This window comes from Sceloporus occidentalis, unplaced genomic scaffold (assembly GCF_023333645.1).
Source record: "Sceloporus occidentalis isolate IW3139 unplaced genomic scaffold, rSceOcc1.0.p SCAF_2, whole genome shotgun sequence".
Taxonomy (NCBI): domain Eukaryota; kingdom Metazoa; phylum Chordata; class Lepidosauria; order Squamata; family Phrynosomatidae; genus Sceloporus; species Sceloporus occidentalis.
This window is the reverse complement of record NW_028316982.1, coordinates 145,511,481-145,525,444: the sequence shown is the minus strand read 5'-3', so window position 1 is coordinate 145,525,444 and position 13,964 is coordinate 145,511,481. Positions and strand designations below refer to the sequence as shown.

The window sequence follows — 13,964 nt, the reverse complement described above, 5'->3', positions numbered from 1 at the left end:
TCCATTATTTATTTATTTTTAGGGAAGTGTTTCAACATTTGCCAATTGTATGACAGATATGTTTTCTTCATTATTCCACACGAATTTGCCAATTTCACAATAAGTACAGATCACATCAGCAATAAAATTACATCTGAAAGCCTCTTTCAGCTTGGAAATTCAGTACAATAATATCTTAGTGGTTTGCTCAGCATTGTGGCTTTTTGTAAAGAAGACTAGAAATCTGAACAGGTTTCTGTACTCCACACTTCCCACACTGGGAACAGCATTTGAACATATCAAGAGTGTAAAGGTTTGAGATACAGAGGAACAAACAAAGCCCATTACCACAAAGGTAGACCCATGAATTGTAAGAAAAACCTGATGACCCTAGGAAAAGAATGGAAACAGATTAAGCTAGTTTGGCATGAATGCAACAATCAATGATTGAAGAAACTCAGAACCCAACACCAGGGACTATCTAAGAAGGACGTATAGTGGGGAACAATTTCATGAAAGTACATGAAATGTTGGCTTTGCAAGTTGATTGTTTTTACCTTGTTCAAAAAACTGTGATCGTCTTTTTAAGTTTTTCAAAGAAATAGGTTCTGTGTCTATTTGGAAAAAATATGGAGATACAAAACAAGGTCAGAGTGATGTGATCTGGTTTTATTTCATCTCAGTCCACTGGATAAAGAACTGTTCAGTGCACCCAACTGAAGCTGCATTGAAACAAACATCTTAACCACCTGTGCTACACAGATTCTTGTGCTACTGCTCACACCACAGTTCCCAGAACATTGCTAGTTTAATCCACTGCCTTTTATTTTCTACATCATTGTTCAGAGTTGAGACACAGCCATTGTGATTGTTTGGGCTAGGAAAACTGGGGTTTGAGCTTCAAAAACTTTGGTTTAAATCCTTTATCTCCCATGAAGCTCCTCAGATGGCCCGTCATTATCTCTGAATGGCAAGTCTTTGTCTTGTAGGACTTTGTCACACAGACTTGTAAGGCATCACAATTATGTTAGTTTATGAAATGCAAACATAGCGAGCTGGCGGTACTCATTATCACACAGCTCTTCCAGATCACTATGGTGCTGCTTCTGTCCTAGTCAATGCCTTCCTCACGACAGTCTCCATAGACCTCCCTTCCTTACCTAACCCCTTTCAGTCTGTATTTATTTATATTTTTAGCACAATTGCATGATCATTGCAACCTATTAAGAAGAAAAAAAGAAACTGGAAAGAAAAAAAATAGCCTGCTTGGGAGTAGTGAGACAGCTTTAATCAGCAGTACAAAAGTAGACCAACTGGGAATCATTGATGGTTACTACCCATCGATGAGAAGAAGCATTCCAGCAATGGATGGACTAGATACTAGCTACCACACAGAAGCAGAGTCATGTGTTAAGATGCTACTATTCTGTTCTAATTCTACTCTTCAAGCCTCATGTGATAAAGTCTTTAGTCTGAACTACCTGACAGGTCTGCTATGAAAATGCCACAAATATTGCCTGAGTTCCTTAAATAAACTATGGCATACAAAAATGTGGAAACTAAAAGGAAATGTATTTAGAGTAGAAGGATATTTCATCTGTCATGACCAAACACCAATTTTGTTCATGAGCTTAATGTTTAAAGGCTGTTTATTCTAGCTATCTTTCAAGAAGCTAGTATCAGCTTCTACAGGACTACCAAGCACTCTTCCATAAAGACTGAGTTCTGGTCAGTTTTATAGAAACCAGCCCTGTGTGCCCTTGGATCTGCAAATGTGGATCTGCCTTCTGAATGTGGGAAGCTTCATTTCAAATCCTTAATACATGCTATAATGCTGTAATTAAAAGAAGGAGATTACATGTTAGCATACCAGACAAATAAATGGGAATTGCACAGGATCCGCTCCCACATTGAAATATGCTCTAGTTCTCTGTTACAGGTCAAAGTACTCTGCTTTTGTGTTCCTTAAAAAGCTAGGTTTTTAAAAAGACACATTACCAAGTCATATACGAAACATAGTCAAATGCACAGTGTAGACTTACTTCTATGAAAAAGTTTTGAACTTTAGTTTTGTCTTGTCTGTTTTTGAAATATTGATTACTTCACTTTGTCTTTCAGAATGGAGGCTTACAGGATATTGCCACTTCCTCAGCAAAGAAGCTGACTAGCATGCACCGCAAAAGGCACATAATCCCATAAACTTGTTATAGTTTCCACTTCAAATACTGCTGCTGAATGTTAAATTTCTGCATGTTTGCCTTCTTATTTCTCCTCTTTCTTACCTTAGAACTCTCTCGCTCTCTCTATCTCTAACACAAATGCACACGCGCGCGCGCACACACACACACAAAACCTCCTCCAGTCATGTAGAATAAAAGCTGTAATGCTATTAGGAGTTCTTTACAAATACTTCTTGAAAAGAAACCTCATTTGTCTTTTGCATACCACTACACTTACAAAAATTAAGTTTTCATGGAAAGCTCATGTTGTAAATGTACCCAAGTTCCAGTATATCATGTCTTCAGGTATAAAACATTTCAAGCATATACTGCTCCCTTTAGAACTGATGCTCTCTATAACAAGCAAACAAAAACTCTGGAGTTTTACCTTTTCGCTCATTAGAACTTGCGTCTACTGGCACTCCATTGACCTTTGCTTCTGAATCCTGCAAACATAAATTTAACATACGTATCATCATAATTCCATGACTCTAACTTCACCTTTTATTGCATTGTGCAAGGAGATAACATCTGGTTGTGGCACTTCTGAGACGCCATGTAACCCAGAGTATTAATGACTAGCTGAAAGGTGATGCCCTGAAAAACTGTAACAGTAATTTCTGTTCTAACTCCTTAAGGATTCCATTTAATTTTTATGCACATTTTAAAAAGTTACATGGAGCAAACACATTCGTCTGAATAATCACTATAAGAATTCAGGAGGGCAAAGGGAGGAAAAATCTGGCACAGTATTTTTTTTTTTTTATTGGCTTGATGATTAGAGTAGAATGTCATTACGTGTTGTTCAAGGTGAAACAAAACAATTCAGGGCATCATCATGCAGCTGCAGACATAGCCAACCCAAGTATTTTGCTGCCTCAGCTGACACACAAGATGGTGCTCCATCCTTATCCTATGTACAGATACTGGTTGGACTGGCTCCTCAGTTAAATCAATAATTTCCTTAGTACATTAGTCTTTCTCTCAGGGAAGGGAGGAATTAACTGCCGTATATTAGTAAAACACATATCAAAGTTTTCTGACTACAGTATGCTTCCATAAGCTAGCACAGTGTATAACTTCATTAGCTAACTAGGGAAGAAATTCTAGAGTGGTCCTACATAATACATTTTCTTCAACATAAATAGAAGTTGGAGGTGCCTAACTTTTGATATGTCCAGAAAGATATCCCTTTACTAATAAATAGCTATCCCTATTTGCTTAAATTCTGTTCCAATCATACCCACCAATTAAGCTTCGGCCTAGGAACTGCTCATTTGAAGAAACCTTCCATTTATTGTTTTTTTACGCAGAGGAAAACATTAAAAAATAGCTGGGGCCAACTTAAAAAACAGTTCTATCCCTATGCAAATTCTATACCTATATAAAAATAGGCAATGCCTAATTGTCTCAAAATGTATAGAAAGTGTTGTAACTTGCATTTCACTTTATCAGTGTCCATAGAATAAGGAACCTCTTCCATAAAGCAAAACAGACACACATATGCATAAGCACTTACTTCATTCTGTATATTGTTGTGAGAGTCTTTTTGAGATGATTGACTTTTGATTGAAGTGTGGTCTCCAGACGTTGCATCTATCCATTTGTTTTCAGGTGTACCTACAATGTTGGTAGCCATACTGGTGAGATTGAGGATTTTGTGCCTTGCATATGGCAGGGAAGGCTGGTCTTTGCCCCAGTCTGATTGGTATGTGGAAATCAAAAAAATTTAAAAAAAGTAGATAGGGGGATGTCAAAGTATAAAGAAAAGAAAATAACAAAAATGCATCCAAACAAAATAGAAAAAGATAAAGGTAGCAGGACAGCTGAAGAAAGAAGTGAATTGGAATTTTACTGTTTAGGAACTGGTTAGGGCTTTTAATGAACAGACCACCTTCCCTCAAAAAAGCAAGAGTTAGTCAAAAGCTGGCACAATATAAAGTAGCAAGTTTACTAATATTTTACATATACAGAAAGGAGCAGGTATGTACTACAATGTTTGTCTGGGAAGAGCTGTAATTTTAAAAGATCAGGGGCCAGAGAGTAGATCTTAATTACAGTACTTCACACAGATGCTTGTCCTGATAATGGAACCACAGAACTAATCAATGCATTTCATCCTTTCTTTATTTCTATGTAAAGGACAGAAAAAGAAAAGCCTGTTGTCACAAGAAACACAAAGTGCATTTCTTCTTAACAGGTTTTTCTCTAGTTTAAAAAAAGGAAACTTGCTATTGCAGGCATTTACAGTTTAAAATGCAAGAACATAAAACCAAAAAACTTTAAGAGCAGCAAAAGCTCTATGCACCAAAGCAATGATGTTAACATAAATTATTTATTTTGTCTTTAAAAAGTTGTTGCAGCAGGTTCCAGGTATTTAGGATTCCTCCACCAGATGTTTACAGATGAAGAACAGACACCCACAGATCATGAAGTCAGCCCAAGCAAGAACTCACCTTTCCTTCCATATCGCCTGACATCCATGACAAGGTATCCTGTTTCTAGTGCACTTTTGATGACTTCATCCCACTGGCTTTGGTCCATGCATGAAATGTCTGCGCCATTAAGAGACAGGATCTCATCCTCAACGTTCAACTGGCAAAAGTCCGCAGGGCTACCTGGAATGATGGAAATTAAGGACATTCATATCGACAATCACTAAATGAATAGGGTCCTACTGAAGTAAGGTGATTCCTTTTGTATTGGGAAATAATTTTATCTTTATGTGAACTACTGTAAGAATCCTGTGGGCAAGATAGTGGGATAAAGTTGTTAGACTCCAATGATTAGTAGCAACAGCTAATGTCTTTATTAGCAAATCTACCATTTTGAAAGGGTTGGAAAAGTAACCAAGAAAATATTTTAAAAACCCTTCCTTGAACTCAAGAATGAGTCCTATAATTAAAGAAGAATATTAATATGAAAATACAAAAGGTAGAAAACAATTGTAATGATGTAATACTATAGATTATTATTATTATTATTATTATTATTATTATTATTATTATTTATATCCCGCCCCATCTGCACTCAGGCAATCGGAGTGGTTTACAGATTAAAAATTACAGCAATATAGAGAACATATCAATTGATAACTGGTACACCAAGACTAATTATACATTTTTGTTGGCACACAAAATCATTTATGTGATTGAGTTGAGTTGGATGCTTTTCTTTTTCTGCAAGTGGTGACTATGGAGCTGCTCCCTTGCATAAAAAGAAAAAATATGAAAAAGAAATTAATAATAATATAACTCAGCCACGGAACCTCACTAGGTAACCTTGGGCAAGTAATACTCTCTCAGCCTCAGAGGTAACAGAAAACCCCAACTGAAGAAACATGCCAAAAAAACTTGTAACAGATTCGCCTTAGGGTTGGTATAAGTCAGAAATGACTTGAAGGCACACAACAACAACAACAACAACAACAACAACAAGTCATCCTTCCAGATTCCAGATTTTTAATTGAGAGAATTTTATGTCTACAATCTAAAACAAAATGGGCTTTGAAAATGACCACAACCATCAAATCATTGCTATTTTGTATCTGACTATTTATTAGGTATAGACCCCCACCATCGCACTACCTTTTTGTGAAGGTGGGATTGCATTCTCCTGTGAGACAAAAGGCTATGCTGATGGTAACAGCACTGCTGGTAGGGTGTCCCATGTCAGGTAGACTTTTGCTGAGGAGCCAGACTAAACATTCCAATTTCCCAGAAAGGGGACACCAGGGATGCAGTAACCACAGGATTTCTGCATTAATCTGCCACACAAGCAAAGTAATGCTCAAAACACTACAACAAAGTATTTTACCATAAATGGAGTGAGAAATGCCAGATATCCAAGCTGGATTCAGAAGTGGAAGAGGTATTAGGTATCATATTGCAAACATAGGCTGGACAGTACAGCACACCAAATAATTTCAGAAAAAAATCAGCCTCTGCTTTATAGATTATAACAAAGATTTTGATTGTGTAGATCATGAAAACACTGTGGATCACTCTTAAAGAAATGGGAACTTTGATGGGGAGATTGTCAACAAATACCAGTAGGCTATATTTCAGAGGAAGGAACGGGCAAAACCACCTCTGAATAGTCCTTGCCTAAGAAAACTTAGGAAATTCAAGTTGACAGATGACTTGAAGGCACATACATACAATGTGTGGCATGTACTCAGGACAAAAAGTTAGGTCAAAATATGGAGAAATAGGATGGTTTCCAATTGGCAGGGAGTCAGGAAAGGCTGTTTGCTGAACATATTATACGCAAAAGAGGATTAGAATCTGGGGAAGGAGATGTGAAAATTGGACGAAGGAACATTAACAATTTAAGATATGCATATGACACCATATTGCTAGAAGAAAATAGTAAAAGAATTGGAACAATTACTGAAGAAAATCAAAGAAGAAAGTGCAGAGGCAGGTTTACAATTGAACATTAACAAAACAAAAATAATGACAAGTGATTTTCATAACTTTTAAACACATTGAGATAGTGAAAAATTTCCTGTATCTTGACTCAGTCATTAATCAAAATGGAGACTAGAGTCAAGAGGGGAAAAAAGACTAGTACTTGGAGGGAAAACTGTGAAGGAACTGGACAAGCCCCTCAACTGTTAAGATATATAACTGAATGCCAAAATCAGGATTGTCCATATCCTTGTATTTCCAACTTCTATGTATGGTTGTGAAAGCTGGACAGTGAAGAAAGCTGATAGGAACAGAATCAACTCATCTGACAAGAGGAGCTCTTGTCCTGGAGAAGAGTCATGACCCCATGGACTGCTAAAAAGACAACTAAATGGGTGCTTGATCAAATCAAGCTTGAACTCTCCCTTGAGCCCAAGATGACTAAAGTGATGCGTTCGTACATTAGGCATATCATGATTAGACATGACTCACCAGGAAAGACAATGGTGCTTGATAAGATAGAAGGCAGTAGGGGGGGGAAAGAGAGACCCCATTAAAGTTGGATAGACTCAGTCACAAAAGTCATGGCCCTGAGTTTGCAAGACCTGAGCAGGGCTGTTGATGAATTGTTGTGACGCTGACTACTGTGAGGTCTAATTTTTAAATTATATACACCCCCCTTTCCCCTTATTTTTAATCATATTAAGAAGTTACATGAGAAGTTGCATGTATCAAAAAAAGATTTTGGAGCACATCTCCACCTGACAAAAAGCATGTGCTCATATCTTGTAAACACCACAAAGCAATTCAACATTTCTATGCTGGTGAATACTTTCTGTTTTGAAGCTGAAGGATGGCATTACTGGCTCAAGTACAGGTCTTTATTAAAATATTTTATGTCCCTCCTATTTCTAGCAGATAGATTTCCCATATTATTTTGACTACACATTTCCTACCACCACCCACTGTCACACTAGTTTCCCATCTTTCTTGACCAAAGCTAATAAATATGTGGGGTATCCAGTTTTCCCTGTGTTAAGACAATGAACTTGTCCAACCAACTTGATAATTAACCAAGGACTTGAATCCAAGTTTTATTCAGTAAAATCTAATATCATACTGGCTCCTAAATACTTTATCTAAAAATAAATATGGGTTCCAAGCCTGTCAGCCCACAGCTCAGAGAGATAACACATGATTTTAATACATAACATATCAGATTCTTATAGCAAGCATCTTTGGTCAAAGAATAGCCAATAGTGCTTAGAAAGACTTCTGTATGAAAAATGTAACTTTGGCCCTATACAGACAGGTCAAAATAAAGCTGCTTCAGATCACTTTGGAGGTATGCTGTTTAAATGATGCATGCGTCCTAAGAGTCAGGAAGCCACACCAAAGCCACAATCCAGTCCTAAGGACTGGAGCGCAGCTTTGGCGCAGCTTCTGGACTCTTAGGACACATGCATCATTTAAACAACATACCTTCAAAGTAACCTGAAGCAGCTTTATTTTGGCAGTCTGTATGGGGCCTAAGTTTAGACACTGGTGGTTATCGTGGAATGCTCAGAAGACATCTACTCAGGAAGGCAGGCAAGAATATATCATTGTCTAACACAAACAGAACAGCAACAAAAACTGATTTAGATACAACTAAGTCCAATGTTCCCTCATGACTAATAATGTCACTTTCCATATACTAAAGGTCTGTCTTGGGAAAAGACAGCTGCATGTGGGAGAGGTTTATTTGAATCTAGGATTTCATGGTGCCTACTCATTCTAAAAGTAATACAACAAAATTACTAAACCACATTTTCCTGCAATATCTTTTAAAGATTGAGACACTCCCTCACACTGACTTCAGGCTAAACACGAATACATCTTAGTTTCTGAAACAATTAAATTAAGCCCTCAGTAACCCAAAAACATCAGTTCCTGCTTGATCTTGGAAACTAAGCAGGGTCTGTCCTGCTTAATACTTGGATGGGAGACTGTCAATGAATGCTAGGTGCTGTAGGTGGTTTTTCAGAGGAGTGCACTGACAAAACCATGTCTGAGTATTCATTGCCTAAGAAAACCCTATGAAATTCATGGGGTGGACAGGCAACTTGAAGGCACATGTATACACACACAGAGTGAACTGAATTTGAATAATAAATCGTAACTCGCTGTGTTAAAATTTACTACTCAGAAATTTATCACACTAAGGCTCTTCTCCCACTATAATAGAATTATTTCTAAAAAACAGTATTCAATTGAGGTTGCTCTGTTTTCTATCATACCTAAAACGTGGGATCACAGTATTAGTTTGCACTACAAACCTTTCACACACACCCAAGACATTATCCCTGCCCTTTTGGACACACACACACACACACACACACACACAAAAAATATAAATGAAATATAAATGAAAACAGTCTTACGTTTCAAAAAATAGGTTAGACCAGACTAAACACTGGCAGGTGAAAACAAGCAGGAAGCAGCTACTGATCTACCGGTATCTGACAGCGGACAGTTTGGTCTAACTGATTAGAAAGCATTAATCAGAAAGTTCAGAAAGTTCTTTTCAAATGTATGACTGTTCATTTTATATATTTCATTTATATTTGAAAGGAAGTCAAAGGACTATTGAAGGCAGAAAAAAGAAGGAAGATACCGGGAGTTAATGAAATAAATGCCTTCTTAAAGTGTAAGTCTGTTTTGCACTTACAATTCCAATTGTATGTCTTTGCATGTGTAAGATTGAGGGAGAGAGAGAGAGAGAGAGAGAGAGAGAGAGAAGAGGGCTGGAAAAACGGGAGGCAGTGAACCAAATTCTGGCTTCTTCACCCTTCTCCTTCACAACTTATCACTAGAGCACCTAACCTACACCCAAATCACGTCCACTGACACCCCATCACCACTCAGGATCAGCTTTAAAGCAGAACTGAACCATCATACTATAAAATGAAACACAACAGTGGCAAATTTGTTTTGGAGGGCTGAGTGACACAGGTCCAAATTGCACAAACTCGTCATGTGCTAGGGTTGCCTCGAGGTGGCACTTCCACATGCCCCTCAACCCTAGTATATGACAAGGGCGTCAAAATGGCAGTGCCCTGTACACACTGGCGCCGCCATTGTTACGCAAGCACCGCATGGCGTAACAACACTAAAAATAGCAAAGATATTAAAAGGGAGACATGAGGAGGCAGGGCTCTATAGATTCATCTATGAAAAAGGCATAAACTACTAAATAATATAATACAGGTAATTTACAAATAACTCACTATATAAAGTGACTAAAACTGGCTAGAGGGATATTTTCCAGAGTTGTTTCATGGTTTGGCATTTATTACTTCATATTAAGTGGACTGCATTAGGAATATAAGCAACAAACTGCAGTAACTGTGATTAAAGAGTTGGGATGTTTCATGTAAGGGGCAGAACAAGCTAGCAACCATTTGTCACAAAAACACTTTCATGAGCTACTTTCCCCCCTCAGGATTTGATGACTGGAAGCAATGACAAATGGAAAAAAGTAGCTTCACCAAAGCAGTTGTTAAGCTAAGCACCTGTTCAACAGCTCTGCTTTAAATATCTTGCACTATTTGCTTTCTAATACAGATGTAGTGTTATTATCATATCTAACATGAATTTCAGTTACATCTTCTGCAATATTACAAAAAAAAAATCTTTAATCACAGAGGTATTATTTATCATGATATATGCAAAGTTTAGGAGAGCCAGCATGGCATAGTCACTATAAGTCAGAAAAGACCTGAAGGCACACAACAACAATACAAAGCTCATACTTTGGAAGGAAGATGTGCTTAAAACCTTTCCTGGCATGTACAGATATGTAATTCCTGTATGACAAGTGATAAAACTTCCTCTTACTGGGGAAAAAGTCCTTAAATATTGGAAGTACATTGATGATGACAGGAATTTTAAAATTCTAGTTCAACTAGTACACAGTCTGATTTAAGAAAAACCTACTCCTGTAACTGCCAAGACTATATTCAGAAAGAGATAAGCAGTAATAGTGTTTAAAACAGTTTTCATCTATAAATGTGATGGAGGATAACATAATGGAACAGCCAGATATATTCTCTTCTGTAGTTTTCTAATGCCAAACCACACATCAGGAACAGCCAGATTTTGCTTCTGTGCTTCTCCTGTGCCATTCCACATGTCAGGAAAGGTATTATGAAGTCCAAGAAGTCAACAGCATGACTAACAAGCAGTATGATGGATGCTATTCAAGGATGAAAAGGCCTTTCTTCAGAAATGAACATTGGTTTACCTTGTAATACTTTTGTTTTCAGTGATGGAGGCAGAGGAATCATTGAATCCCTCCCCCCCCCCCCCCCATCGCTGGAACACCGTGCAATTTTACAGCTCTTTCACACTCCAGAAACAAGTGGCACCACCACTTTGACTGTCATGACTCCATCCTGTGGAAGCCTGGGATTTGTAGTTTTGTGAAATACTCAGCCTGGTCTGTCAGAGGGGTCTGGTGCCTCAACAAGCTACAAATCCCAGAATTCTGTTGTATAGAATCATGGCAGTTAAGTGGTCAAACTACTTTGCAGTCCGGATACACCCTTACCCAAATGAGGAAAATTAAAAGAACGACAGAACAAAAATGAACACGAGCTTTTACAAAGATAAGGCAAACAGATAACGAGGGATGCAAAAAAGGATTGTAAGGAGCATATTGATAAATAAGGAAGAATTACTTAAATACCTCGGGAACAGGAAAGCAGCTAGTTAGGCATTTGGGCAACAACAGAATTAAATGGATATTACACAAATCACCTAAACTGAAAAAGGATGCCATATAGCTGAAAAGGACAACCAAAATAATCAAGGGACTAGATCAACTGTCCTAAGAGAAACTGTTACAACATCTGGACTGTTTTGCTTAGGAAAATGTGAGGAGAGGAGATGGGAAAAGGTGCGTAAAATTATGCATGGTGTGTGGAAAGTATAAAGGAAAAATGTTTTTCTTTCTCATAATACTGGAACCCATAGTAATGAACTTAAGACAAATTCTGAGATTGAGGACAGATAAAAGGAATTCTTTTTCATTAGACTTTACTACCACAAAATGTAGGAGTGGCTGCCAACATGGCCAGCTTTAACAAGAGACTGCAAAAATACATGAAGGACAAGTTATCAACAGCTACTACTAGTCCTGATGCCTACATATATCACTTCTATAACAAGAAGCAGTTTGCTTCTGTGAATCAGTTGATGGGGACCAAAAGAGTGTGGCTACCCTTGTGTCCTGCTTCTGGCCTTCCCACAGGCATCTGGTTGGCCATTGAATGATCAAACTGTTGAATGAAATCAGCATTTGACCTTCTTTACTCCTGCTCTTATACATATGAATTTTTGCTTAAAATGTAGAATGCATGTATATGAAAAAAGGTATCTGTGATGCATTTTAGACCTTCTAAACCCATCTGAATTTATAAGAAGAAGAGAAATCTACTACTTCTTATAGAACTTCCTTCATAAATGATATAATTCCATATTGGTATGTGAATAAAAAAAGAATAAAAATTAATCTTAGAGCATTTCTGGTATATCACTCACATTTCTTGTTCTTTTCCAACAGTAACACAGTCCAAGTTCTTCAGATCCATTGAAGCCAACAGTCTACTTTTAAATTAATTTTCTAAAAGCAAGATATAGATTTTTACCTTCTTCTACTGACTTCACAAAGACTCCAGAAGGATTCTGATATATTTCAAACCCAAAGCTCCGATTGCTGCCTGGTCTCTGGTTTATACTGATTCTCATATCGCTGTACTGCTCCTGAAAAAATAAAACAAAAAATAAAACATGACACTGTAGTATCTGGTGTCACAGTCACCTACCTTAATGAAAATCTATCCCCTAAATAAATTAAGCCACTTACAAACGTTGGCATTTTAATTATCTATGCAATAGCAAGAAGCGTTTTCTGCACTAGGAAACCAAGCTACGGCTTTTCTTTGGCAACTAATCATAAAATGCATGTTCATATAAAAATGTATTAAGCAATGTGATGAGACTAGGACCAAGGAATTCTTCAACAGATAGAAAGCTACATTTAATATGAACACCAAAGACATGCAATTCAGTTATTAGAAAAACGTGAATATGAAACCGTTTTATCTCTTCAAACTAAAATTTAGGACATGAATTATATTTCAAAATGTTTTTCTTATGCCTTAGCAGTTCTCACATGGGCAGAGGTTCAAGTGGCAGCCAGGAATACTTTTATGCATGCAACAGGTAAACTGTAGTTATTTATAATACAGTTTATAATACAGTAATTTCTGTATTATAGAAACAGTATCCAAACTCTGTTTACTGGTGTTCCCTCTCCCCTCCCCAAACAGAGAAGAACTCATAGAGATATTAACATCATTAGGTTCTAGTTTTCCATGTTTGGTGCGCATACAGTAAAAGAAACCCTGATTCCTGATTACAGCACAGTCTTCCAGGTACAATATCAACAGCCTGCCCACTCTCTTGAGCAGCAAGCTGAAGCTTACGTATGTTCCCTTCTGCTTAGAGGTCTGATCTTAGTCCAGCAGAAAAACTACTGCATGTGTTCTAGATGAAAACAGAGTTTGGGATATTAGTGCCCAAATAGACATAGCTTTTTTGGCTGGTTGTAAATCTTTAAACTGGTTAGCCAAAATTAAATTCTTTTTGCTTTGAAAAATACCTTAGGTTGCACCTAACACAGAGTCAGAACTAGACTAGATTTGAGCAACTAAACTCTATGGTAAGATTAGGACGGTTCCAAAAAATACCCTCCCATGAAAGAACATATATCTGTGGTGCTCCAGCCGTAGAAGACATTGTACATATCCTGTTCGATTGTTGCATATATGATAAGGAGAGATCCCATTTCTTTCAAACATTTTTGTTTTATTTTGTTAGAATGACTAACTGGGATCCTATTGTTAAATTGTCTCATTTCCTCTCAGGAGAGAATTTACATTTAGTGCACTGTACAGCAAAATTTATTATAAAAGCTGCTTACTTGAGACATCAATTTATCATGCAACATGAAGTTTCATGCCATGGTGAGGAGTTCATTTAAACACCACCACCCACCCACCCCCGGGCCTTTTTGATTTCCTCCACACCCCAGGTTTTAGTTTGTTTTTATTCTATATTTTTGTACAGTATTTTAATCAAACTTGTTTTTATTCACTTTTTATGTGTCTGAACCCTCTAGCTAATTTTATGTTTTAGGAGTGACCCACTTTTATCTTTGTATTTACTTTGATATTCTGATATTTGTATTTTACCACTGATATGGTCAGTTGAATAATCAATAAACTTGTTGTTGTTGTTTTGTTCTAGA

The 13,964-nt window shown here is 37.2% G+C and overlaps 1 protein-coding gene across 2 annotated transcripts in view; it reads right to left on the bottom strand.

Annotated features, from left to right (window-relative positions):
* Positions 1-13,964, bottom strand: part of LMO7 (LIM domain 7) — a 183,306-nt gene that overhangs the window by 28,233 nt on the left and 141,109 nt on the right. For both annotated transcript variants that reach the window (XM_089511135.1, XM_089511136.1), the window contains 5 exons: positions 12,301-12,415; positions 4,655-4,816; positions 3,718-3,899; positions 2,587-2,644; positions 537-593 (listed from right to left, as the gene is read on the bottom strand). In XM_089511135.1, coding sequence (XP_089367261.1) covers positions 537-593; positions 2,587-2,644; positions 3,718-3,899; positions 4,655-4,816; positions 12,301-12,415 — 574 coding nt within the window. The remainder of the gene's footprint in view (positions 1-536; positions 594-2,586; positions 2,645-3,717; positions 3,900-4,654; positions 4,817-12,300; positions 12,416-13,964) is intronic.